Source organism: Dasypus novemcinctus, chromosome 3, assembly GCF_030445035.2.
Source record: "Dasypus novemcinctus isolate mDasNov1 chromosome 3, mDasNov1.1.hap2, whole genome shotgun sequence".
In the NCBI taxonomy this organism is placed as follows: Eukaryota; Metazoa; Chordata; class Mammalia; order Cingulata; family Dasypodidae; genus Dasypus; species Dasypus novemcinctus.
In genome coordinates, this window is record NC_080675.1 from 144,908,038 (window position 1) to 144,935,682 (window position 27,645).

The following is a 27,645-nucleotide window of genomic DNA, read 5'->3' on the forward strand; positions in this document are numbered from 1 at the left end:
TCTCTGCACCCAAATTCCTCACATCTCCCTCTGAGAACTGGTTGACTTCTGATGGAGAAACTCTGAATCCATCAGCACGAAGGTGCCAGTAAGAACTGGCTTATCAGGGATCCACCCCACCCACCACCACTGGACCTGTGCCCTGTATTCCTTGGCCCGATGGGAGTTTAAGAAAGGCGGCTAGTCAAGGGGATAGTGAGGGACGGTCAGGTAGAGGTCCCTGAAGAAGCAGGCTAATGGGTAAGAGAACAGAGAAAACCCAGAAGGGCTCAGAGGAAGGAATTTCTAGAGAGGCTTCCTTAATAAGTCCCTGTAGGCTGGACTCCTTGGTGCCACACATAAATACCAAGTGTCACGGAGGCCAGTGTCAAGCCAGCTCTTTGCGGTCTCCAAGCCAAGCTGCTTCTTCCCATTTCAACCCTGGTCTCATGGAGACCTCTGTTTCTCTGGGATGAAGTATGAGGGCCTAAAGGTTGAGGAGCAGGAGACAAAGCAGTACTATCCACTGACCCAAGTTCCTCTGGAGTTGCTCCTTAGTTCTTCCACTCTCAGGCAAAGCAAGGTAAGGAACAAACTATAGGGAAGCAGATGTGGCTCTTGACTGAGCTCCCACCTACCACATGGGGGGGTCTGTGGTTCTGTTTCTGGTGCCTCCTAAAGAAGACAGTGAACTGGCGTGATGGGCAAGCATGTCAAGCTGATACAACAAGATGACACAACAAGAAACACAAGAAGAAAAATATGACGAGAGACAAAACAAAGCAGGGAGCAGAGGTTCCCAGTGCCTCTAAAGACAGCAAGCTGACGAGACAGGCAGGCAAGGCAAGCTGACACAATGAGACACAAGAAGAAAAAACATAATGAGAGACACAACAAAGCAGGGAATGGAGGTGGCTCAAGTAATTAGGCACCTCCCTCCTGCAGCGGAGGTCCCAGGTTCAGTTCCTGGTGCCTCCTAACAAAACAAGGAAAACAACAGACACAGCTAGTGTAAACAATGACAGGGTGGGGAGAAATAAATATTTAAAAGAAAAATGAAACAGACTATAGCCCTCTCCATTGGAGGGGGAAATGAGAGGAAAGGACTCCTTCTAGCAAAAGGGGCAGGTAAGGGTTTGAGGCCAAGCTAAAGCACTCACTGACCCAGCAGTCTTGACTGGCTTACCTCCTTCATCTCCCTGTTCTCACCCTGATTCTATTCCCACCCAGCCATTCAGCCCCTCGCTCCACACAGTTGGTGTCACCTGCTGTTTCAACAGGCCCACCAAGTCTGCCCCCTCCTTCTTCCTGGGCAGAGGCCAAGCCTGACAGTCCCTGTACCCAGCGCCTATCTGGGAGCTAGGATTTACTCTTGCCCCTTGTCTACTAGCCTGCACTGAGCCACCCTTCCCACTGCTGGATCACAGCAGGACAAAGCGAGTCAGGGCCAGTATTTATTATCAGTTTCAGGTCTGGAGTCAGGGAAGATCTGCTGAGGGCTCTGCCAAGGGAGTGGGAGGAGGGCGTCTGCCTCCAGCTGGCTAGCTGGGGGGTGGAGGATCTAGCCAGGAAGAGTTCCACCCCCCACCAAGTCACTCTGGAAATTCTAATGAGTGCTACAGGACTGGTGGGAAGAACTTTCCCTACGTTTGCGTCTCCATTTGAGGAGAGGCCCAAATGCCTTCCTGCACGAACTCAAAAAGTAATTTCTCCCATTGGGCTAGTGTAGTTTTCATTCATAATTTAAAAAGAAAAGAAAAAAACACTGGAGCTGTGGACAATAGTTACCAAGGATTTAAAAGGATAATGAATAAGGGCAGAACTCAGAACTCCATGCTGAACAGATAAATAAGGAGGAATAAGCAGAGTGACTAATTTCCCTCCCAGCCACGGACCCTCTCTTCCTGCTTAGTTCCTTCAAAATCAGCATGCTTTACCTGTCTTTCCCCCATTCCTTATTTCCCCATCTCTGCTTTATCATCTGTCCCTCCCACTTACTGCTGTGTCCTCCTCGTTTCTTCCCCTTTCACATCTAAACTGTCTGAAAAGACAGATGAAAATATGTTCTAAGATACATGAAAGACATTTTTAAATAAAGGTTTCTGAAACCTTTTCACCCCATTTTACAATTACAGCTTCCACAGTCTCCAGGCCTCTCTCAGAAATCCCAGAAAGCCTTGCATCCTTCCCAGGGTATTTAGAAAATTATAGTCTCTAACCCAGAACCTAACCCGCCCTGAGTTCCCCATAAAATGCACAAGGTCACCCAGCATGGGCCAAGCTCCAAGTGAGGCTCAGCACTCTCGGGGCACTCAGCCTCACCACTCCACCCTTCCCACTGCTCGAATCTGAGAAATCCTTGCCAGATTTCCGGCGCCCTGGACGCATACAGGTCATCTTCACACCTCAGGCCTTCATGCCATGCTCTACTGCTTTCACCCTGTGTCTCTTCTGTTTGTCCTGGACCTAAATGCCCGTTATTGTAATGACCTAAGAGGAAAACATCGAATCTTCTTTGCAAGCAATAAAGTACTACAGAAATATGAAGGGGCTATATTATTATAATCTATATTATTTGGGAGATGAAATTTTCAAAGACTTTGTCCGCATGACAACTGGGATTATTTGATGGTGGTGGCGGCAGCTGCCCAGGGACTCCAGGCCCTGGCTGGGTGGTACACATGGGTCAATGGAAGGGACCTTCCTCCAGACCCCATGGGTTCCTTGGCCTCCCAGGCTCTGCCCTGGAAACCTGGCTTTCGATTCACCCTTCAAAGGACACAGCCTGTAAAGTGAAGCTTTGGTGTCAGCAGGGTAAAGGGAACCTCTTCCCAAGGGCTGTGCTCCATCTTCAAAGTAACGCTGAGGTCAGGGGAGCTGGCTGGGGCGAAGGGGCAAACTGGAGCTGTTTGTTCTTCGACAAATCTTCAGGCTGAGCTGGTGGGCCTCTTAGGCTCTGGAGCGCATTAAGAGCCTCCACTTAGGGACACAGAGAGCCCTGCCGCCCGCCCTCCTTGTTTCTCAGGGAGGCCCTCTTGGGCCCATGAACTCTGCAGAATGAATGGACTCCTGGAATCTGACGTGGAAAGGACTCCGAGGACTCGGAGGACCCGGAGCGGCCCAACGGCAGGCTCAGCCCTACCCCCACGCCCCTTCAAAGGCGGCCTCCGCCCGGACATTCAGAGGGACTGGCTGACCATTCAGAGGGACCGGCTGCCTGTGCAACCTCCTGAGCAAAGGGGAGAATTCAAAATTAACACAGCTGAGAAGTGACACTCTCCCAGACCTTCTTGAGAAATGCGAGGTCCAACAACCCTCAGCCGGGAGCCACTGGTTCTCAGACTGCGGTGATGTCTCCAAGAAACAGCCACCAAATGCTTCTGATTTAAGAGGCCACAGGAAAGTCCCTCTTTCCCAAGTTTCTCCTTAGCCCCAACTTGTAAGGCAAGAGAAAGAAAAGGAAAAGCCAAGGGAGGAGAGAGAGAGAAAAAGAAGGCATCTTGAATGTGAGTCTCAGGGAGCATTTGTTGAAAACAAGATATTGTCCCTTTAAGCATATAAAAACAAGGCCCTTGAGCACAGTTCTCACTCTGGTACACAATTATGGGTGCTTTCAGCTGTCTAGCACTACTTCAAGTGCTCTCTTAAACCAGACTGTCAATGGCATGTTGAAAGCTATTTTGCTGGCTGCTATCGTTAATAGCAAAGTGAAGAGCTGGGCTGATGAGAATTAAATATGGGGGAGGGGGCAGGTCATAACCAGTCATTACAGAATTACCAACAGGAGAAAGGAGACAATGCCACTTTAGGGAATAAAGTTCAAACTGGTCTATTAGGGTGGGGGAGCAGGCAGGGGAGGCCGCAGATGACAGAGCGTCCTTGCCCACACCCCCTCCAGGACCCCCCCACCCCCCGCCGTGGCGGATGGACTGGGCCAGCTCTGGAGAGCCTTGTGGGAAGAGGCCTGGTGCCGGGAGCCACAGATGTGAGTGTGAGGGCAGAGGAGCCTTGGAGATGGCTTTGCTGCACAATGTCAACACTTCAACTCACTTCCCGAATACAGCACCCTCCCCCCATTCCACAGACTTGTGGCTTTGGGAACACAGCTCCCAGCCTTTCCACAGGCTGCTGCCACCCCTGGAGAGCTTCCACTGCCTGCTTCTGCCTAATAATTTGGACCCTCCCTTGAAGGTTGGGCTCAAGTAACAGCCCTTCTGCAAAGTCCTCTCTGACCTGACTCCCCTCTCGCCCAGGAAGAATAAGCTGTTCTGTCCCGGGTTCTCCCATAACACTCATCCAAGTTAGCACTTACCTCACTGCACTGCAATTATTTATTTAGATGCCCGAAGCTGCAGTTGGGGGGATGGTATCTTACTTGTCTGTGTAACCAACCCCAGTGCACATTCAGCCCCTAACACTGTTTTGGGAGTGAATCTGAGCACCTCATTTTACTGGAGAAACTGGATGTTCAGCTACAAAAGAAAGCCTACAGAGCCAGAGGTCAGCCCACAACTAAAATCCCACTTCCTATCCCCAGCTCAGAACTCTACCCCCAGATAATCTGAGTAATTCAGAGGAAAGAAAAAACAACATGTTTACTGACCACCTATTAAGTGCTAAGTGCTCCAGACAGCGTCTGTAACTACAAACATGAGATCATGAGGTGAGAGAGGACCTCACACCAGTAGCCACCACGGGTCAGGGGAAATACTGCTGGGATGTGGCCTTGTGTGGCCTTGTATGGCCTGGTTGTGCTCCCTCACCTCAGCCCTTGCCCCTATATTTTGTACAAACAATTGGCTATAGAGAAGAACATTTTCCTGCACAGACACACCCCATGCTTACACTTCTGCCACTAGATTGCCACCAGCTCCTGACCGCCTCACTCCTCCCCAGCCTCTGCCACCAACAGAAGGTAACTAACTCTTTCTTGACTGGCTCCTTCGACAATGGAAACCAGCCTCTGACATCAACTAGATCCTTCCAACACTAGGTGGGGGAGAGCCCAGGGAGGAATGCTGGGCTCTCCAGCGGCTTCTGACCCAGGATTGTTTAAGGCAAGAGGCCTTGAGTTAGAAGCCAGGTTCTCATCACGCTGTTTCCTTAGCCTGTAAATAAGGATAGAGAGAATATTTTTCCATCTCCCAGCGTCATTCTGATCGTCAAATGAAGGAGAAGGACAAGGTGAGAGAGGCATATAATTCTGTACAATTCCATCAACAACTAGAAAAAAGAGTTGCAAAGAAGCCTGGGGTGGAAGGTAGTCTTGAAAGGTGGGTGACTTCTCTCTAGGCGGACAAGACAGGATGAGGGGAGCTATGGCACAGCAGACCCCAAAGCTGAGCCTGTGTGGGCCAAGAGTGACAAGGCAGGAAAAGTTAGAGGGAAACCAGGCTGTAGCAAGGTTCTTGGACACCAACTCTCTGGCCAGAAAAAATGATACTCAAAGGAACTTCTACTACTACCCTCAACCCAGATGCCACACAAAGAGGCACTAACCTGGCATAAGGACCCACATTCCCTCTGACTTTGAGACACAAACTTTTCTCCCTACCACGACAGACTCAACTGATTGGCAGGGCCCCTGTAACCTCACTCCCTGGTGGCTCCCTCTGGCCACCCACACCTTCACATGGTCGTAGCACACCCAACTGTGGTGGGACCAAGAGGTCTTCCGGCCCAGCTCCTTAATACGCAGCAGAGAAGACCCAGAGAGGGGAGGCGAGTGATGAATGGAGATTTCCCCAACTCACACACTTCAGCCCTGTGCTCATGGCCACTCCCCACAGCTTCGTGCATTCTCAGGTAAAAAGTTCATAGGTTCTACCACCTTTTCCTCGCCCATGAACCTTACCTCTGGGATGGCTGGTAATACATCCGGACTTATTACTACACACATCAATCATTAGATGTGCAAATAGCTGGCAATCCAAATGGGAACAGGACTGTGGGCAGAGGGTTCAGCTGATATGGTTATACAACCTGAAACTGGGTACTTTGGACTTTGGTTTATCTCTTCAGATGATAATGCAGAAAGAAGCAATAACAATTAAAGATAGACAATCCTATTAGTTAGTCAAGGAGCACTTTTCATTTCTCCAGTCTTGTAAAAAAGAGAGCTGGGGTCGGGAGGGAAGGCTGTGGGAGCAGCTCTGCTATTACCGTGGGACTGTATGACTCTGGATATACCAGCTCCCCTCTCAGGGCCTCAGTTTCCTCATCTGCAACTTGAAAGGTTTGGATCAGAAGCCAAAGAGCTCTTCCAATTCCAGGAAGGGCTGCTCAGTTTACAGAACCGAGTGGAGTATCATGTTGTCACATGACGCCGCCCCCAAATCAAAAGACCTCAAGTCCACTTTTAGCACATCAGCATCCATGGACGTAGGGCAAGAAGACAGCCTGGCGCGGTTTCTTACAGCATCAGCGCCTCATATCCAACATACAGCAGTTGTTCTGGAGCCCTTGTTTCTAAGCTGGCTTTGTTATTCCTGGCTGACATTGGAAAGCCTCTCCAAGAGCAAGGCGGGGACGGGTGCCGCACTGAATCACCCTCGCCATTCGGCCTGGATGCAGGGGCTGGGTGCAGGTGACTGCTCCAAGCCCCAGGCCAGCCCCGTGCTTCTGTAATCTTTGCTTTACCAAAATTAGGGAGGGAGGCAGAAGAGTAGGAGGAGAAGCCATCTATTACTTCTCAGGGATTTGACAGCTTGGAAAAAGAGAGAGAAACAGCCAGAGAAGGAGCCAGCCACAGTGAGCTCAACCTTTCGGTACAATGAAAATGGGCCGAATGCCCCTCACCAGGCGACCTCTGTCGCTCTTCGGGCCCATCTGGCAGAACGTGAGGGTCCCAGCTAATTGGCATTTCCCAATAGAGCCAAAAAATAAGAGCTTTTAAAAAACGTGACTGCTACACTTGTCAAGGTGCTAGCTCTGTAGATCATCTGTTATATAAAAGTACAGACAGTCCCCGCCCCCACCCCAACCGTAAAGATGAAGAATCCAGCCTGTTTGTTCCAGGCAGAGGTAATCACACGAACAGTCAAGACTAGAGGGCAGGACACTGCATGAATAATTCAAGCACTCCAGTCACTTGATTGTGTGTGCAGATAAAACACCAGTCAACCGCTAAACAGGTCAGCTGATAAACTTGTTTGCTCAGGCCTAACCACCATCCACCAAATGCACCCAAGACCCACACTGCAATGAGTGGCAGGGTTTCTACAGCAGCGCCCTCACAAGCCTGGGGCGTGGCTAGCCCCAGTAGGTCAGGGCTGCTTCTCAGGGCCCGGTTTCTTCGCCACCTCACCTCTTTGTTCCTACACAGCCACAGGGCAATTTCACCCAACTCAGGGATTGCCATAAACCCACAGTCAGAGCAGTCACAGCCCACACTTTCATGCTGGGAAGCAAACGGGTGCAACAGCCTCAGAATTAGGAAGGCAAAGGTGAATGGCAAGCAGGGAATCCAGACGCCAGGACGGGAGTTCCAGCTTGGCTCCTTGCCAGCCCCTGAAGCCTCAGTCTCCTCATCAATAAAAAGGGCAGGGGAGCGGATGTAGCTCAAGTGGGTGAATGCCTGTTTCACCATGTATGAGGTCCTGGGTTCAATACCCAGTACTTCCTAAAAAAAAAAAAAAGGCGGGGGGGGAGGAGCAAAGAAACTCTCTGTCCACTGGCAGCTGAGAGAATTAAATGAGATGATGGAGCCAAACCTCAGGCATTCTCCCCCTAAGAGCCTTGTTTGGGGAATGGCCAGAAGTCCCAGATGTACACAGCCGCTCTTTATACAAGCCCTACCACCAAATGCATTTAAGATGTTTAACTCTTCCTTGGCTTGGAGTGTCCCCAGGACTTCAAGAACAGCTCTGCTCTGCCTGCCAAGGTGGAGTCCTTATGCCAAAGAACCATCCACTCACAGACCAGGGAAACACCACCCATGCAGACTTCAACATGCAACGACATATTACACCTTAATTACAGAGCTCTTAGGATAACTGCTGCTATAAATTTTAAACCTGGGTGCAATTACCCTCTTTAAACACACCCAAGATACTAAATGCGCTCAGGAAAGTAACAAAAAATAGAAGGGGTGGAGAGAGAGGAGATGGCACCTTGCATAATAGCCCGAGGTTCCTTGAATACCTGGGGCCCCAGGTTCCACTGGTCAGTTCTGCCTAGTCCATTCTGGTGAGGACACACATCTTTACCTACAAAGCAGTGTCTGTTTATTATTACGTCTGTGCATCAAGAAGGAAAAAGAATAGCAGCCTTCGTGTGCCTTCCTACGGAATTAATAATCCTTCAATAAACCACAACCTGGCTTCTCACATTGCTCAATAAATTCAGGCCCCTTTCTGGCTGCCCTTCACCCAACCCTGGGGCTCCCTACAAGAGGGGAAAGGGAAGTACAGATTAAAACACCTCTGAATCAAGGCACTGAAGCAGGCAGGAATCTGCAAGTGCTCCAGGGGTCACCTGCCCTGGGTCCTGCCCCCTTAAAGAACAAAAATTTAAACCTTGTAAACGACTGTTAATTTAGAGCAGAAAATCCATTCAAGTCACGGTCACCAAAGGCCAGAATGAGTCAACAGCCTTCTGAGATTTCAAGAACACCAATTGTTAAAAAGAACAACCGGACTGCGCCATTTATACGTGCCAAGTCAACACTAATCGCAGGCCAAGCCAAATTATAGGCAGCCTCTCCTCCTTACACAAATACACAAACAGGCCTCTCCCACAGTCCAGCCCTCACTGGGACTAGCGACTGATATGCACCGAGATAAAGGGTGTTTGTATTTGCTGGGTTTGAGGTATACTGTTATTAGAATAGAGACAATATGAGGTAGTTTACATATCCATCAAAGGAAGAAAGGAGTAGCAAAACTGGTTTGACTTCAGGATTTCAAAGCTGAGTTCAACTCCTAGCCATCTCAAAAGTCCTGGCAAGGAGGCCCCTGGGCAAGTTACTTCACCTCTCAGCTTCAGCTTCCTTCTCTGTAAAATGGGAAGGCGGCTGCCTTTAAATTAAACTAGACAAGAGAAAGCTGCCTTAAAAATGCAAGACAGTAGCGTTGTATTTCACTCTGGCTGTATATTTTTAAGCAGTTAGTGGCTCTGCTCCTTTAAATTTCAACAGCTCAGTTTGGCTTTTAAGGCTCTTGAAGTTTAATCTTATCAAGGCAGAACATCACATTTTTGCAAAAAAAAAAAAAAAAAATCCAAAACCCTCCTGCATTTCCTCTTGAGAATTTTATATTAAAACAGATAAAAACAGCCAACCACCTCTGGGCTTTCAGAAGTCTGTTTTTAGCAGATTCTGGAGGAGGGACAACTTTCCCTTCAGTCCTTTATCCTCCACCAAGATCCAAGACCAGGGCTAATTTCACAGGCTCCAATGCTAAAAGCTCAGTATGTCTAAGAAATAAGCAAAGCCTCAGACCTTGCATTTCAAAGACTGGGTCCATTCACTGTCAAGAAGTGGGAGCAGCAAGTCTAGGCTCAGTTTCCAAACAGGAGGGGACATAAGAATTCTACAGATCAAAGTTAAAAAAAAAATTTTAATGTATTTTCAAAGAGAAAAGAGCTTACCTGCTTGTGCATTTCAATGTTCAAGCCATAGGACATCTCATAATACTAAAAGTAAACAGAATTGCTATTAACAGGCAACCAAAAATCTGTTCACTTTTCAAATTCAGGTTTTTCTAGGGAAACTTTTAGCCAAATCGTATTTATGAGACACCTTTGCTAAATTAGTTTTAAATGAAACCCCAAAGCCAGCTCAAGAGGAGTTTAAGAGCTGACAATGGGGAAGTGTTCCTCTCTCATCTCACCAGAATAATATATATACACAGTAGTAAGAGCTCGAGCCCTCCCTCCAACAAGTACCACATGTGCTATATACCCTGTTTAGTCAAGGTTCATGTTCACAGAGACTAGTGTGTACGGTGGGACCCTCTTGTCCTCTGAGAGTTATTTAGCACTGTGTCGAAAGCCTCTTCTGTGGAAAGCAGTGCAGGGAGTGGCGCTTAAGTGCCTTCCATGCCCTCTCACACACGGAAGATTTAAACTAGCTGGGAGAGACGCTGGGAAAAGAACAGATAATCCACCTACAGCTTCAGGACTGAACAGATTCTCAGCGGGTGGGAGGTGGGGGGGGGGCGGAATCCCCTGAAGAAGAGAGTGCAGGGAGAAGGCTTTTAAAAGCCTCCTCCACTCCCCAGACAACCCCAGGAGAAGGAAAGGGGTGGGCAGAGAGGGCTTCTAGTCCTCTGGCTAGATTCCAGGACTGCAAAGCAGAAAAGTTTCCAAACACCCCCAGGAGGTCTCTAAGAGATTTTTATCCCGCTCTGAGATAGGCTGAACCAGGCCTATCTTACCAGCCAAGACTCGGCAGCCAGCCCCCTGGGAAGCCTTGGAAACACAAATTAAAGCAACACAAAGGTAGTGCCGAGGTCCGTGTCTTAGAATTTGGGTGCCTCTTTCTGCCGAGCTCTGATCTCACCCACCCCACTCCAAGCAGCCGGGGCTAAGGAAAAGCCGGGTCCGGAGCGAGGGCGCTTGGATTACACCCGGTTCCCAGGCGCTTCCCTGAGGCGTCTACCCAGATCCCGCCCTCAGTCCCCCTGTCGGGGGGGTCGCTGCCCTCCCACCCCTGGGCCGCCTCTCACCATCACATAATGGCGCTGCATCTCGGTCTTCTCGTTGGCCAGCTTGTCGTACTCCACTTTGAGGCTGCGAGGGCAGAAGGAGCCGCTCAGGCCTGGCGCCTGCACAGCCTCCTCAGAGGCCCCAACCCAAGGAACTCTGAGGGCCACTTTTCCACTTTCCTAACACCATCCCAGGTTACCCCATTATCCCGCAGCCTCGGGGAGGAGGGGGTATGAGTCCCCGCCACCCAGAGGGGGGTGAAACAACTTGAAACTTCCCGAGGCCCAGAGAATGGAATTACCGGGGCTCTGAGTATGTGCGTATGTGGAGGAGGGAGTGGGGGGGCTTCGGGGGACCTTGTCGCTAGACCGCGACCTCCAGGACCCGGGGCGGGCCGGCCCACAACCCCGACCCGCACCCCGGGGTACCCTGCGAGCCGCGCAGGGAGCCGGGAGGCCGCAGGTTGCAAAGGGTTAAGGCGCCGTGCTCGCAAAGGGGAAAGAAGGCAGCCGGCCGCGGGTCCCGGGCAGGAGCCGAGGCGGGGACGCCCCCTCACCGGCAGCCTCGAAGCGGTCCCCACCGGCCTTACCTGTGATATTGAGCTTGCAGGAACTGGAACTCGTCTTTGATCCTGTCACAAGACTCAGCAACCGTGAATTTAAATCCCGGCTGCCCGGGTTGATGCGGAGCCTGAAGCCGAGCAGGACGAGATGGGAGGGGGGCGGGGACATCAGACCCGGTTCAAAGCGGCCCGCGCCCCTCCCTCCGCGGCACCCCCCACCCCCGCCTGCTCCCAACTGGGGAAGAAGCCCCCTCACAAGCCGGAACCTTCCCCGCAAGTTACTGATCTCCACCACCGGGGGTAGGAGAGAGGGACGGGTCCAGTCCTACCTTCCCGGCCGAGGGACTCCTATCTCTTTCGCTAAGGGGATCCCATTCCCAATAAAGACGGGGGCGGGGGAGGTGCGCCGGTGGAGTAGGGCGCCTGGGGAAAGGGGGCGGGGGAGGGGAGGGTAAAAACAGCTCGCGCTCTAACCCAGGCAGCCCCCCGCGCCACTCGGGCGGAATTAACCTCCTCTCTCAACGGCACCCCCCATCCCCTTTGTGTGAGAACACAGACATACACACAAACACACACACCATAAAGGTAGCAAGGAGCAAAATGGAGGTGCCAGATAAACTGCCTCGTTTACCCTGCTCTGATAGATGCTTAAATAAATCGAGTTGCAATTACTCACCGGATGTCTGCCTTGCGGATACATGGCAGGGAGGGGTCGTGATTCCGAGAGCGTGGAAGCGCGGAGAGCCCGGGCCGGGGAGATGCGGGGGAGGGGGGAGCCGAGCCCGAGCGGGGGGCGGCCGGGAAACCGAGAGCTCGCCCCCGGCCCCCCCAGCCCGCTCTCGCAGCGAAATCCCAGAGTCGGGCGCCCGCCCCAAGTGGAGACAAAGAGCCGCGGAGCAGGCGGCAAAGTCGTCGGCGGGCGCGGGCTTTGTGCGCCTAGGGCTCGGTGGGCTGCAGCCGGCCTCCTTCCCTTTGCCGCGTAGAGAGCGTCAGAGCCCGGGGCCGCGCTGACATCGTCTTCTCCCCAGCCGGTCCGGCACGAGGTCCCGAGGCCGGGGTTACCTCCTGGGGCGAGCGCGAGCCCCCTCCAGATCACTTAGCCCGTCGCGCCAGTAGAGGGGCGCGCCAGGGCAGCCCGAGCATCCGGGGCGCGCGGGTCCGATCCCAGAGGCGGTGGCGTCCGGAGCTCGCGGCGAGGAGGAAGAGGAAGGAGGCAGGCACCGAGGTGGCGGTTGGGGGCCGCGAGAGCGCCGGAGGGTGAGGGTGAGAGCCCCGCACCGGCGCTTCGACGCCCCCCAACGGAGAGGGAGTCTGCTGTTCTGCTACTGCCGCCGCCGCCGCTGCAAGCCCTTCCCAGGGCCGGGGAGGAAGCTCCGGGCTCAGTAGGTGCAAATCAGCTGCTCTAGCATTCTAACTCCAGCGGGCTTGGGAAGCCTCCGCAAAGGGGTCCTTGCTGCTCCCAGCTCCAGCGACGGGTCTCCAGCCAGGAGCTCTCGGCGCCACCGCTGCCTCGGAGTGTGCAGACTGGAGAGCGCTGGAGGCGAGACGCAGCCAGAGATCCTTCTATCCCCTCCGCCGACTTTCCTCTCCGCGCCCCACAAACCCCCAAAACACAACACCTCGACACACACCCCCAACACACACACACAAAAACACACACACACACACACACACACACACGCACACCAAAAAAAAAAAAAGTGTCCCGGACCTTGCGGATACCACACACAGACAAGCGAGGGGGACGAGCACGAGGTATGAACTGCCGCGAGAGCAGTTCCAAATAGGGACTGAAAAGTAACAAAATAATGTGGCAGCTTCACCCGGCGCTGGCCAATGGGAGCGCGGAACCCCCACGTGGGGCTGCCGGACTCGGCCTGCGACTGGGCGCCGCTGGGCGCGACGTCACAATGCCCTCTTGTGTCTAAAACTATGCATGAAAAGTAGCAATCAGGCCCAACCCGCCGGTGACTTTCGCATGGGAGTGGAAAACAGCGCTACTCAGATCAGGAATTAACCGAAAGACATATAATAAATATATAGATATATTATAGTCCCGGGCTGCTAGAGTTTTTGTTCCTCCTCTTTTTTTTCCCCCACGATCTATTAACAAATAAGTATTTGGCGGGAGGGGGAAAACGAGAAGACAGAAATAACAACTAAAGAAAAAGACGAGCTGTACAGTCCTAAAAACCTGTGGCTGGTGGTAATGTATCAGTTTATTCTGCAGTGGCGGCAAACGATTCCTCCCTCTAATCTCATTAGGTCTGCAAAGCAGCACAATTAGATACTATAAAACAAACAGAATCAATTTGTCACTTTAATGTTTTCACTTCACAAGATTTAGGACCGATAAAATGGTGGCTCCCAAAGTTGACTCTTCCCCCACCCCCTTGAAGATTTGCTAGGAACTGACGGTGTCCCTTTTTAACTCTTTCTCTTACTCCCGTTGCCCCCACCCTGCTCTCCTTGTCTCAGTTCTTCACCCTTCTTTTCAGAAAGTCAAATAAACAGCGTCTTTGAAGTGCGGCGGCTGCCCGCGAGGAGAAGTCTGAGGAACTCTTGCTTGGCGGGCAGCGCAGATGGAAGGGCCCGGCGGCCCGGGGACAATCTGCTACAGCTTGTGACTGCCCCACTGGGAGATTTCGACCCCGACGAAGCGAGGGCCGCCGTGGGGACTGTAACGTTCTCGCCACAGCCTTGCGGGAGGGCTCCTAGCTGCGCGCCGGACCCCGGGAGCAGAGTCCGGGATTGGGCTCGGGCCCTGCACCTCCTGGGCCCAAGAGTTCCGAGTTCCGACCGGGTTTACTCAGCCTGCTCGCGGCCGTGCTATACAGCGTTGGCTGAAGCCTGTGGAGGAGCGTGTGGGCGTCCCCGTCACCAGCCCCGGCGTCCCGGGAGGCGCAGACGCTCCCCGACCGGTCGGTCGCGCGCCCCTGGCCCACCCCAGCGGCCGCGTCTCCGGGGCTCCCTGCGCTGTCCGGCAGGCCACTCGAGTCCGGGGTTGCTGAGAGCCTCCGTCTCCTGCGCTGGGGGTTACGTTGGGCCAGACAGTTGAGGGGGGAGCGGCCGCGCCCCCGCCCCCCGCGGGTACTCCCCAGCGTCTCTGCGACCCCGCCGGGACCCCGCGGCTAGCAGCAGGCGCGGGCTTCGCAGGCCCTGGGCCCCGCGCCCGGGAGACGGCACCGGGCGCGCGCGAACCGGCCGCGCGCGCCCGGATCTATATTTTCCCCTCATTAGGAGCCCGAGGTTCGCCTTTGCATCTTAATGAGGAGCTGAGAGCTCGCGGGCGCTCGGAGGCCGGTGCGCAGGGAGTTACACGTGAGCACTCGCCTCGGAGTCGAGCCTCCCCGCGCCCGCTCCGGCCGCCAGCCCCGAACCGCGCTCCCCTATTCATTTATTTATTCTCCTAAATAAAAACATAAATCGTGTGCGGCGCGTATCGAAGAGGGGGGTAGAGAGAAGCCCGGCTCGACAGATGCGAGCATCTGGCTGCAGCATTCATTAGACACAAAATGGCTTCTCTTTGGAGCTTCCTTTTCCCCTCCCCCTTCCCTGCCCTCCCCCTTACGTCACGGGTGGGCGCATCGGCTTCCTACCCGCCCCGCCCCTTTCTCCCTCCTGTCCCCACGTGGCGGCCGTCAACCCCGCCCTCGAGGGAGGTCTGGAGGGCCAATCACAGGCTGCCGAGAGTCTTCTACGCCAGTGATTGGCGAAAGCGTCAGGAGCTGTCAGTCCGAGACCGGAGCTGTCAGTCAAAACCACGCGGGGTGGGGGAGCGCTGACAAATGCCGAGGCTTCTGAGCCTCCCGCTTGCAAATAGTGCTTGGAATGGCTGCTTAATTAGCTTTGAATGGCTTTTCCTTCCAGCTCAAACAATCTGTCACTACCATGTGGTATAAAGGAGCCATGCATAAAAAAGTAAGCAGAGGCTAAATATCAATTTGATTTTGTGTATCAAAGGAATATTTTATTTTTCTCCCTAGTAATGAAACGTATCAATTTAAATAATAAAAGGTAAAAACACACACACAAACCAAAAAAAAAAAAAATAAAGACAGAAAAAATGAAAGGAAAAAAAATAAAAGAAAACCCAAACTCCACGGCCTTCCGACTCCTGCGCCAGCCTGAAACAGGTAATTTCTACCGCCTACGGCCCACGTTCAGAAGGACGCCTGAAGATTTTTTCCCCCTTTTTAAACTCGCATTTAGTGTTTTGTTGTTGTCCTCCCAGAGTCTAGGAGTGATGGGGGAAGGGTGGTCTGATGGGGGGGGGGGTAGGAGCGAACTTTAAAGGGAGCTCTTTGAAGCTGCTAATCAAAGTGGAGGGGGTTTTAAGACCCTGTAAACTGGGGGTCCACAGCATGTCCCGATTTGGGAGCCGGGGGCCCGGGGGGTGGGGGGGAGCGGAGGCGGTGTGCGTGTCGCCCGGGTTTATTAAACACAATGCCTTCAAGATGCCAGGGGCGCGGCGCGGCGTCCGGCGCTCTGCGTCCTCGGCCCAGGCCCCCCGAGCGCCCGCCCGCAGGCTGCAGAGGCGCCCCGGGGCCCCAGACCAGGTCTACGCAGAACGTGGGCGGGAAAGCACTGCAGCCGTCTCCGGGTCTGAGTTTCTCCGGCTCTGACGTCCGCGCTTCTGGGGACTTTTGTGTCTCCCCTACGGCCCCACGAACCCGAATGCTCTTTCAGAGCAGACCCATGTCGAGTCCACTTGCGAGCCGCAGGGCCAGCGCGCGGCCTGGCACTCGGGAGGAGCCTGGGACTGTTTGACAACCGAACTGCGGAGCGTGAGCGACGTGCTGGTGCCGAGCGCCGCCCCCTCCGCGGAGCCCGGCGGGAGCGGTGCGCCGCGCAGCCCCAAGAGCTCGTTCGAGCGCTGACTAGGTACAAGGCACGGAAGGCCCTGCTACCCTTTATTTATCTTCACCTCACTCAGGAGGGAAGCGGCCAGGCTGGTGGCCACATTTTGTAGAGTGACAAAGAGGATGAGGAAGCTCAGTAATGTGTCCCAAGCTGGACAGAGGGTTAGGATTCGAATCCAGGGCAGTTGGCTCGATAGTCTAGCTTAGCTGGTTCCCTTGGCAGCATTTGCTGAAGGAAAGGTATGCGTTCATTCATTCGTTCACTCATTCATTCATTCATTGCCAGCCCTGTCCGAGGGTCTGGCTGTGGAGCGATAGGCCCACCTCGCCCCCACTCGCTCTGCACCCAGCGTCACTGCCAGCTCTCCGGGGCTGCCTGAGCCCTGAGCAGGAAAGAAGGCGAGAGGCAAGTAACCAGGCCAGCACCCCTTTAAGCTCCCCGCCTCTTTGCCGCCCACCCCCACGCCATCCCACAAATTAGGAAAAACAAGGAGCAAAATAAATTTCTTTTATGCTCGAGAAAGAGAAAAGGAAAAAAACAAAACAAAACAAAACATATACAACACCCTGTCCCAAGCGCTTGACAATTATTTTTAAAGAAGGGGGGGGGGGGGAGTGGAGAGAAAGAGTTCAAACGTCTCTGTCTCCAGTTCTAATTGGAAACGTTTCAACTGTTTATGTTACAAGAAGTGTCAGGGTCATTTGCTACCGGAGAGCTGACTTTTCATTGGCTGCTTAATTGAGTACCTCGGAGTCCACCCCACGTGGGAGAGGAATTCCTGGCACATTAAAAAAAAAAAAAGTCATCCGGGTGAGATGGAAAGCCCGGCGAGGATTTTCGGAGGGGAGGTCCCTCAGCCTATCTTATTTGGGTTGCCTGGTGGTTGGTGGACAGTTGCCTGCCTGCCCCAAGAACCACTACTCTGGTTCTTGAAAAATGATTGTCCAGTGCTTCAAACAGGGTGTTAATATATGGTTTCTCTCCCTTTCTCAGAAATTAAAGGGGTCTGACTCAGCCCAGTTACCAGGCTGTGGTCTCCTATTTGAGGAAGTGATCAGTGACTTGGGTGGGGTTGAGAACCTCGAGCTGTCATCCCTTCTCCAGGGCCTCCGCTGGCTTTGATTTTTCAGAAGCCTCACATTGGGACTGCCCAAAGAGGAGAAATATCTCCTTCACCTACCCACCTGCCTTGCATTGCTTCTGAAAAATCCCTCTGATGGTTGGGCTTTGTCACCACTGCTAGGGTAATTTTGTCCCCCTTTCACCCCCCAGTCCCTCTAGTCACCCCCTCCCCACCTTTCTCCACCAGCAGGCACCTCACCATAGAGCAAGAGGAAGAGGATTTTATTTATGTAACAAACTCTTACTAAGTGCGTATCCTGTGGCAGACACCGTTCTAAGTACTTGGCAATATTAGCATATTTCATCCTCATACCGTGAATGAAGCAGGTACTATTAGTATCACCCCAACTTTACAGATGGGGCACCTGGCACACAGTGGTACCCTGACTCCCCTAAGGTTACTTCAGTAGCCGTTGAGAGACTTGAATTCAGGCAATTGGGCCCTAATGTCCATGCTCTTAGCAGCACACCCTGCTGCCTCCAATAGCTTGGCTTCCTTGGAATGTAGATGACAGCCAGCTGTACACTGGCACAGGCCACAGGAATCTAGAGGGTCCCAGAAAACCCCAGAAGGAGCCCACAAAGGGCTCATCCCGAGCCACCTCCTTTCAGGGAAGGGGATTACAGCTCTGGGAGGTCAAGGGACTTCTTGGGGTCTCCCAACTCCCCTTCTAGTTTTCTGGCTGGGTTCAAGCTCTGTGACAATGGGGTGCGGGAAGTTGTTATTTAATCTCTCTAAGCCTCCATTTCCTCATCTATAAAGGAGAGATAACAGTCCTGTTCACCTCAGAGGATTGTTTCAAGTTCTATGGAGATAATGCAAACCATGTGCTTAGTACAGAAGCTAACATATTAAGTGATCAATAACAGTTTAACCGTGCCAGCCATGGCATCGCCGTCCACCATCCGGGTGATTCAACTCCTAGCACAATTTCTGGGTGCCTGTAGAAGCAAAGCAGGTCTAACGTTCTGGCTCTAAACGAGAGTAAGCCAGGCCATAGCCCCAACCTTATTCTAAATATATGTAGCCAAGCTTCAGCCAGGCCCAGGTGGAAATACCCAGCAGCCCAACCCTGAGCTCCCTAGAAGGCCTTTGGGAGCTCACCTGGCCTTCCCCTTCTTCACTGGAATTCCCATTCTTTATTATCATCTGCAGATGACCTTGGGCATGCCTGCTGTTTCTGGGGTGTGTGGAGGGGGGAAGAGTGGAGGAAGAAAAGGCAGGAGAGGGGCACGATTCAAAGCTAAGCGCTGGGCGATGTGGAGGTAAATGGAGGCAGAGAGATAATCTGATCCCAAACTTGACCTGCTGGAGGTCACAGCATTTCTGAGACCAGCCATAAGGAATATATAAAGTAGTCCAATTCTGAGGGAGGACAGGAGTTGTGAGAAGAGGATTCTGAGGACTTCCTAGAAGGGTAGAGCTTGAGCTCAGCACAGAAGGATGAATAAAAGTTCCAGTGGGCAGAAAAAGTGAGGATGAGCTAACCAAACCCTCTCTTTCCCCTCAGCCTTCACTGGGGTGCTTTCTGCTTCCTTGGATCATTTCTTTGTTTTGCCATCTGCCAAAGGTACTTTTATTTCCTAATGAAGGTTGCTAAGAGCTTACTTCCCCACTCCTTACCCTCACTCCTATTTCAATCTCCTTATAAAGGGTACCTCTGAAGGCCACTTCCCACTCCACCTTGAATCACCCGAGAAGGTCAGGCCAGAGGGAGACGTTTGTCAGTGCTATGAGGCTGCACCAGCCTGGGCATCAGGAGGTCTGAGGGTCTGTTAGATACTGGGCTAGACCCCCACTCTTTTGGGCTCTAGGTTTTCACACCTGTACAATGGGGAGAATGGAACCTGATTGCTTACCTGAAAGCGTTTACAGAAAGCCTGCTCTGTGCAAGTCCCCTTTGGAAGTATTAAAATGTAAGGGACGCTCTTGCCTTCAGGACACATACAAGGACAGACAGCTGATAATTTCGGGCTGTGCATAGGCCCTAAGAATGGAATAGAAGGGATGGCAGGGAAGATGAATCAGGTAAGCTGCCTGTAGAGAGTGGATCTGGGTTTTGGCTGAGTGGAGAGGAAGGAGGATACCTCCAGATAGGGGTAAATGTGTCCGGCATGATGCTTGAGAGATTGCTGGGGATAGTTTGGTTTGCTTGGTGGCCCAATTGGCAAAGAAAGCAACCCTGTCTCTCCATGGAAAGCCAGACCACCTGGCGATAATTTACAATGAGCCCCTTGAGTCCACCTGGGACTTTGTGGGTGGCAGATGTATGAGGAGAAGTCAGAGAATGTGTTTGTTCACCTGCCTTTAGCAGGAGCACAAAACCAGAAACATTCTCCCAACACCCCTCCAAAGTCACACCGAAATGCATCCCTCTGTTCCCAAGATGCACTTTGCTGACCTCTATTGACTAATGGTGCAGGGTTTCCATGCCTCATGCCTGAACTGGGTAAATATTTATCGAAGTGATTGGGCGTCCTAATTAAGAGATTTGTGCAGTTTCTTTCTTTCCTTTTTAAGGAGTCAAAGCTGAGACTTAAGAGATTAAGAAATATTTTGGCAGTATTAATGCATCTAACTTCTCAGGGGTGGAGGCCCATGCTGCAGAAACTACCCAGGCCAGCGCAGGATGCATTCTGCATCAGGTGGCTGATGAAGGCAGGACTCAGGCTAAACAACCGTGCTTCTGGGTCTGAGGGGAGGGGGTAGTTGCCTTACAGCTTTTATTTCTTACTTCCAAATCTGCTCTCAGCTTCATGCCTTTTCAGTCAATGAATTTATAATACGAATGTGCATTTCTCACATGTACGCAATAATAGGGGATAATTTGATTGTTTATCAAGTGTGATACCAGTGCTCTCCAATGGGAATGATTTTGATCCCAAGGGGACACTGGACAATATCTGGAGACATTTTTGGTTATCACAACTGGGGGTGGTGGGTGGGGTGAGGCTGGGGAGACTACTGGCATCTCATGGGTAGACGCTGGGGATACTGCTTAGCACCCTACTATGCACAGGACAGCCCCCACAGCAAATAACTATCCAGCCCAAAATGTCGCTTCTGCTGAGGTTAAGGAACGCTTACATAGATTCTCTCATCTAATCGTAGGGTAAGGTTTCCATGTCCCTCTTTTATAGATGAGGAAACTGAAATATGAGAAGGAAAGTACAAGAAGAAAAGTGTCATGTGGGCAGGAGGGAAGAAGCTGGTTGTCCCCTTTCCCTGTCCTTAGCTCTCTCTTTATTAGAAAGCAATGAAAATCCACCAGCTCTGAGAGTCTACCTTGTGTAGAGTTGAAACCACTTTCAAGGTTGCCCTACAAATTAGAAATTAAGGATCATCCACGTAAAGCCTGTCTATGGAGGGCTGGCTCTAGACAAGGTCCTGGATGCCCTGACAGCTCCCACATGCAGGAACCACAGGCCTGGGCCCTCTAGGAGCACGCATTACACTGGGAAATAGTCGTAAAGCAGCCTTTCGCCCTGCTCTGAAAGGTGGAAGGCTAAACAGGATGAGGTCGTTATGAAGTTTTTTGGGGGAAGGGGATGGCCTAGTAATTGGTGCAGCCAGGGAAGTGTGCACTGGAATGAAGTTGGGAGGCAGAGAGGGGAGGGAAATGAAGACTCTGAGGGTTACGTTGTGGGTCAATACTAGAGTTGATGGGGAGGGGTCAGAAGAAGGGATGGGGGCACTTCAGTGGTAAGAAAGGAGAAAATAAGGCATACAGGCTATGACAGATTTTAATGTTGGAATAGAATACAAAAAAGGCTCGTTTTGAAGCCTAAAGGTCCAATTTATTATTTGACTACTGACTCAACACAGCTCATCTGCAGAACGAAGCCAGGTACAAGCAAACAGGCACTACCGTACTACTCTTTTGTGTTGAAAGCTTGAAGCCCTGTCCCATCCATGGACTCATAGTCAAGACACAACAAGTAGAGCTGGGAAATGATCTCCATTTGATAGGCGTAGAACCTGAAGACCAGAGGGAGTCATGTGGCTTGTCCCCACTCTCCTGAGTTGATAACCAGCAAGTTCTGACCAGAATTAGGCCTTCTGACATTAGAAGAACTCTTCCCATAAACCAGTCTGGTATTCAAATTATGCTTCAAGGGGATCCTGGAATCTTCAGAAGCTAATGGGGTGGGGCAGAGAAGGGAAAACAGAGTGGCTCCAGGGATCACTTGAACCAGAACAGCTCCGATTTTTATCTATTTTATAGGTTAGGCTCTACAACATATTTTGTTTGGGGGAAAAGGGGAGGGGGTTTCTAGGGCTAAAAAAAAAAAAAAAGCTTTAAAATCACCAAATTACAATTCTCAGCTGTGACTCTAGGATTCTGCCCTTAGAGAGAAAGGCTCCAGAAGTCCTATGTGACGATGTCTTTTATCAGAAGGCCTTGGGATGATTTCATGCTTAGGAAGCCCTTTGGCTCTAATCCAGCACCTCATTTGCTCGCGTGAGGCAGAAGTGGTCTAAGAAGAAAGAGAAATGGGAGACGTTGAGTGCCTCACTCATACCCCCAGAGCTGGTTGGTGGGGACAGCAGACTCAAACTCAGGTCTTCTGGCATGAGAACTGCTGAGTGGGAGATGGCTGGGCAGCCCAGAAAGGGAGAGCTGGAAGTTACTGTGGGCTAGCCCCCTCTTTCACAGAGGAGGAGATGGAGACCCAGAGGAGTGGAATGACCTGCCCAAGGGCACACAGCTCCTGCGTGGTGGACCTGGCATTCCACACCAGCCTTGTCCATCTACAGAATCCATGCCCATATCCATGGCATTACCTGACCCAACACCACCCTGCCTCACTGATCCATCATTCCTTCTTGCCTCAAAGGTCCTAGTGAAAAAATGCCCTGCTCTCTGCTAGGCAGGGGACTGGCTGTTTCTGATACATCATATAATTCGTTACCTTGCCCTACCAGCACTCATCATCCATTCCAGCCCTCTTTCTGGGCATCTTCTTGTACAGCACCTGGACAGCTAAGCACTCTGTCGCCAGACTCCCTTGTTGCTAGGGTTCTGGATGAGAACACAGCTCCACTGTTAGATGCCCTTGAGCAAGACTGGAAAGGAACAGTAAGGCAGAGACCATCTTCTGGCTAACGTGTCCGTTTTTGGCTGGTGGGCATGTTTGTGGAGGTAGTGGGATTTTCTGCACCAGTGTTCCGGGTCTTATCACTAGCTTCATAAGTATCAACAGTAAGTTGTGGGAAAGCAGCCTTGGCCCAATGGATAGGGCATCCGCCCACCACATGGGAGGTCCATAGTTCAAACCCTGGGCCTTCTTGACCCGTGTGGAGCTGGCCCATGCGCAGTGCTGATGCGTGCAAGGAGTGCCGTGCCACACAGGGGTGTCCCCCATGTAGGGAGGCCCCACGCCCAAGGAGTGTGCCCCGTAAGGAGAGCCGCCCAGCGGGAAAGAAAGTGCAGCTGCCCAAGAATGGCACCGCACACACAGAGAGCTGACATAGCAAGATGACACAACAGAAAGAAACACAGATTCCCATGCTGCTGATAAGGATAGAAGCGGTCACAGAAGAACACACAGCAGATGGACACAGAGAGCAGACAACTGGGGGAGTGGGGAAGGGAGGAGAGAAAAAAAAACAACAACAAAAATACCCAGTAAGTTGTGTGTGTGCGTGTGTGTGCCCACGGGCATGTGGACACGGTGGGGAGGGGTGGCAGCAGTTCCCTAATCTCTGAATTTCAGTGACCGAAAACAAGTATTCTTGAAGTCAGTAGCCCTAGGTGTGGCTTTCTGTTCCCCCTCCTCCTATCTTTGTCAGAAGAGGCAGCCCCCGTGCAGATGAGTTCTGTGAAGTTCTAGGGGTGGTTTCAGGAAGTGCAGCCTCCGGCAGGCTCCTCAAGCCCTGCCAACGGTGTCTGAAGTATTGATGCTTTCTATGAAATTTTTCTATTTAAAATAACTAGACTGGTTCTTGTTTCCTGCACCTGAACCCTGACAGATGCACTCCTCCTTCCAGCTCCTCCTTCGTGCTCTACCAATCTCTGCCAGATTTGGGCATGTGGGTGTATTGTGTTTCATTGCTGTTTACCTGTTTCATAAGAATGGTGATGTTGAAAATAGCCATGACTCACGGCCATCAGGTGAGTGCATTGATGGATGAATCTGTGCAGCCTAGCAAAGGGTACATTGCAAAGGCTGTCAGTAGACAAACGTGAGTTAAAACCCTAACTCTCCTATTTTTTTTGCTATGGGAGCTCTGGCCAAGGCACTTGTTTTTGCTAAACCTCAGTTTCCTCATCTGTAAAATGGTGATAAGATAGTGCCTTCCTTGTAGGGTTGTTTTGAGAATTAAGTGGCTAATCCAGACCCACAGCAAGCCTTCAGCAACCATTAGTGGTTCTGAATGAATGAGGGCACACCAATTGCTTTGTTTCAGTGTGTTCAGACTACTCAGCCTCTTTATCTAAACCTAAACTCAGATTTCTACCCAGAGCCAGCAATTCTCCATCCCCAGCACTTAAATAAGTTGCACATTAATGGGGCACACGGGAAAAAGGGAAGCTGGGGACTGAGAGCTGGAAGTCAGCATTAATCAGAAGGCCCTTGGAGTCCTTACAAAAGGAAGAGGCAGGCATGGGTGGGTTTTCCATGGGACATAAATGTGTGTGTGGGGGGTGTGCTTACTCACCCAGAGCTAGCAAGGGCCAAAGACCAGCCCACAGCCTCCCACTTTGTGGAGACCAAACCCACAGAGAAGCTGGAAACCAGAGCTTGGTTGCCCCTACTCTGGGCATGCAGGGATCCTCTTTGCCCATGGTGAGGGGGAATGAGGCCGGATACAGACAGGAAGAACCGACCCATGACTGTGTCTTGAGGCTCAGTCTAATCCTCGCTGCTTGCTGAGGATCAGCAGAATGGAAGGCTGCAACCGATTTGGTCACCAACACCCAAGGGGAAGTGCAAGCATGGTCCCCCTCCCAGATGATATACCTACATGCCTGATTTTAAAAACGGCTCCCCAAAAGAAGCTGAGGGGGACCGGCCGTGCAGATAATTTGAACCTGGATGGTTGGTGGCCTTGAGAGCCAGGCTAAATGACCTGGCTTTTATTTTGGAGACACCCAAATCACTGGCTGCTGGGTGTCAGGCACGTGCTCAACCGTTTACACAATTGTCTAATCAAACCGTATGCCAGGTTGCTGTGGAGTGCTTTTGCCCAGACCCCACTCAGGACTGAAGCCCCATTCCTCGGCAGCAGAGAGCCTTGGGAGCCACCAGCACCAAGCTGAGTTCTCCTTCTAGAAGTGCCCTCAGTGGAGGAGAGCCACCTTGCCGAGGTAGGCCCCATCCCAGGGAAAGCTGGTGTGCAATGATTGGTGGGATGTGGAGGTATAGAGACCTGGTGCCCTTGTCTCAATGTGGGGCAACTCTGAAAGGTCACCCCAGCTCCAGCACTCCCCATGGGATCCACGGAGGCCTTTGTTGCAACTACATCACAGCCCACCTTCCCCCCTGGCGCATCCTCCTGCCTTCACTCCATAACAGGTGTTGACCCAGAGCATGCTTCTCAATAAACCTCCTGCACATGCGCATTCTCCACCTTAGGGTTGCCAAATTCCGCAAATTAAAATAAAGGATACCCTGTTATATTTGAATATTACATGGGCCATACTTCTATTGAAAAATGATTTGCTATTTATCTGAAATTTAAATTGAACTGTTTTTCCTGTATTTCATTTGGGCAAACCCCAAGTTTGGGCAAACTGTTCTTTCTCAGAGAATGTTCTTTGGGGAACCTGATTTATAACAAACCCCGTAAGGTGGATACTATATTGCCCCCATTTTAGAGACAGGAAACTGAGCCTGGCAGAATTTAGGGTCAGATAAATCACCATTTTCAAAGCACCCCCTCTAACTAGGACTGCAGCTCTGGAGAAGAGGTTTCCACCCCGGGTTTTCCAGCCAGCCTTCGCAAGGCCGGGCTGAACGACCCTGGGGAAGAACGTTTTAATCAGCCACCTTGTCTCGGTCTCTCTTGGCCTTTGCTTTCATTGTCAGAGTCTGTGTCAATAGCTGGAAATCCAGGCAGCAGCACAAGTAGACATTTCGCTCCTTCCCAAGCAGAAATTTCACAAAGGGCAGGGCTCCCCTCTTTACAAGGAAAACAAACAGGTCTCCAGGCTCCCAGGGGCTGGGGGTGGGATGGGGCAGAGGGACTTTTGGGGGAGGGGGAATGGGCAGCCAGCTGGCTCAGCCTGGCCCAGACTCCCACCCTCACTAGCTTCCCACTTCCATCTGCCTTTCCCAGTGCAAACCCCGACTGTGGGGGACCCTCTCTTCTGCACAGTACAGCTGGCTGAAGCCTAGTATTGTTCAATTGAACCATAGCAATTCCACTCCTTCCCTCACCGGTAGCCAGGGTGATCCAGGCAGAGCCGGTTCCGGTTCCATAGCTCCCCTGCTCCCAACCCTTCCATGGCTCCCTGTAGCCGTCTGCTGTGCACTTTCGCACCCAGGTCCTTGCTCCACTGTTCCCTCCTCCCCGAATGCCCTGTCTTGTCTTGAGCTAATGAAATTCCATCCATTCTTTTTGTTTTTTTAAGGTTTATTTATTTATTTCTCCCCCCTCCTTCCATTGTCTGCTCTCTGTGTCCGTTCACAGTGTGTTCTTCTGTGTCTGCTTGTATTCTCATTAGGTGGCTCCAGGAACAGACCTGGGACCTTCTGGAGTGGGAGAGAGGTGATCTAGGCTCTTTTCTTCTGTGAAGGCTTCACTGTCCCCCAGGTCAGAATGAGTCACTTCCCCCTGGAGCTCCCATGACACCCTTGCTTGTGTCTGTTGCCCGCCCTCACCGCAGGGTGTGCTGCCCTCTGGTTAGCTGGGTTCCTGTGGGTTCTCTCCTCCTAGACTGTGAGCGCTCATCTGACCTTCCTGCAGCACTTTACAGTTTATAAAGTAGTTTTCACATTCATACTCCCTTATCCTCTTGGATAGATGCTACTGTCCCTATTTTAAAGATGAAACCATAGAGACCTGAGGGATTCCCTGAAGGGCCCATGGTCAGCGAGCCAAAAACTGCAGGGACAGGACTCCAGGGCCCAGATCTTCAGATGGCAATGCCACCGTTGTTTCCAGCAAAGGCAGGGCTGTGATCTTAGGATCTTATATGTGAACACCACCTAGCTCAGTGGGTAGGCACACTGCAGGCACTCTTAAAGACTGCATTAAATGTAGCTAAAGCAGAGATTAAACGTATCAGGGAGTGGGCAGCTTGGCTAATGTCTAATGGGGTGCAATAATGCCAAGAGGAACTCCTTCCTCTGGCCTGTCTCCCCACCCCCATCCAGCTCCGCTTAGGGGATGCTTGGGCAGGAGTTAGACTTCCGGTCCTGCCCACTTCCTCTTTAACTGGAATGCTGGGCCGGGTGACTGGGAGGTCAGCTTCCAGGGAGCGCAGTAGGAAGCTACCATTATTGTGCCATCATCGGAACGCCAAGCGGAACTAGGATTGGGGCAGTTGGGGTGTTTTCCATCTCCAGGTGGCCCCAGCAACACCAGTCTACCTGGAAAAGAGGCAGCTCTAGACTCCCCCACGTCCCATGGGCCACCCTGAGGGCAGGAACAGGGTGAGGGCTTCCACCCCGATCCTTCAAAGTGAATCCCAGTTTCCTCAGGAAATTCGAGTGGCTGTACCTTCCAAGCAGACCCCAAATCCCACCTCTTCTCACCCTCTGCATTACTCCCACCAGGTCACCTCTCTGCTTAAAACCCTGCCCTGGCTTCCCATTTCTCTTCAAGAACAGCCTAAGCCCTTACAGCGACCCACCCCAGGCCCTCGGTGATCCGGTGATCCGTCCCCCTGCCCCTCTGCCCTGCCCTGCCCTCCGCTCCAGACACACTCTGCCCTCCTCGCCTTCCCTCTGGCTGTCCCCTCTGCCTTAAGGTCTTCCTCCTGGAAACCCACTTGGCTAACCCTCTCTCCTCCCTCAGCTCTTAAGAACCTCCCCTTCTCCATAAGGTGTGCACTGGCTGCCCTCCTTAGTACTGGAATCTGTCCCCACTCTGCCCCGGGCACTCCAGAGCCCCTCCCTGCTCTACTTCTGCTTTCTCCGCTAGCACTTTCCTCCTTCCAGCAGACCACAGGACTCACTTATGTCACTTCTGGTCTATCCCCTGCCCTGGCATGTCAGCTCCATGAGACCAGGGACTCTTGTCTTATTGTTTGGGCCCAAGTGCCCAACACAGTGCCTTGGCTTGTGGCTCATGCTCTATAAATATTTGTGAATGGAACTGATGCTCTGACATGTGGATGCTAATAGTCCCTAAATTATCAGGCTGGGTAAGAATTAAACCCATCTGGGGAGAACACTTCACCTGGAGTGTAGAAAGTGTCCCAAAGCTGTTATCCAAATATATGTCTATAAAGATAAAAGGTGATGAACCTGTGACTCAAATTCTTTTGACCAAATTAACAAAGCCTTTGAACTGATGCATG

At 51.9% G+C, this 27,645-nt stretch overlaps 1 protein-coding gene across 17 annotated transcripts in view; it reads right to left on the bottom strand.

Moving 5' to 3' along the window:
• TLE3 (TLE family member 3, transcriptional corepressor) overlaps nucleotides 1-12,982 on the bottom strand; it is a 52,358-nt gene extending 39,376 nt beyond the window's left edge. For 11 of the 17 annotated variants that reach the window (XM_058294425.2, XM_058294423.2, XM_058294424.2 and 8 more), the window contains exons 1-4: nucleotides 11,865-12,969; nucleotides 11,216-11,316; nucleotides 10,647-10,710; nucleotides 9,568-9,612 (exon numbers count right to left, since the gene is read on the bottom strand). In XM_058294425.2, coding sequence (XP_058150408.1) covers nucleotides 9,568-9,612; nucleotides 10,647-10,710; nucleotides 11,216-11,316; nucleotides 11,865-11,888 — 234 coding nt within the window. In that variant the 5' untranslated portion in view covers nucleotides 11,889-12,969. Of the gene's footprint in view, nucleotides 1-9,567; nucleotides 9,613-10,646; nucleotides 10,711-11,215; nucleotides 11,317-11,864 lie in introns of all 17 variants that reach the window. The other 6 variants (XM_071214266.1, XM_071214264.1, XM_071214265.1 and 3 more) reach the window with 2 other exon arrangements.
• Between the last annotated feature and the right edge of the window lie 14,663 nt (nucleotides 12,983-27,645).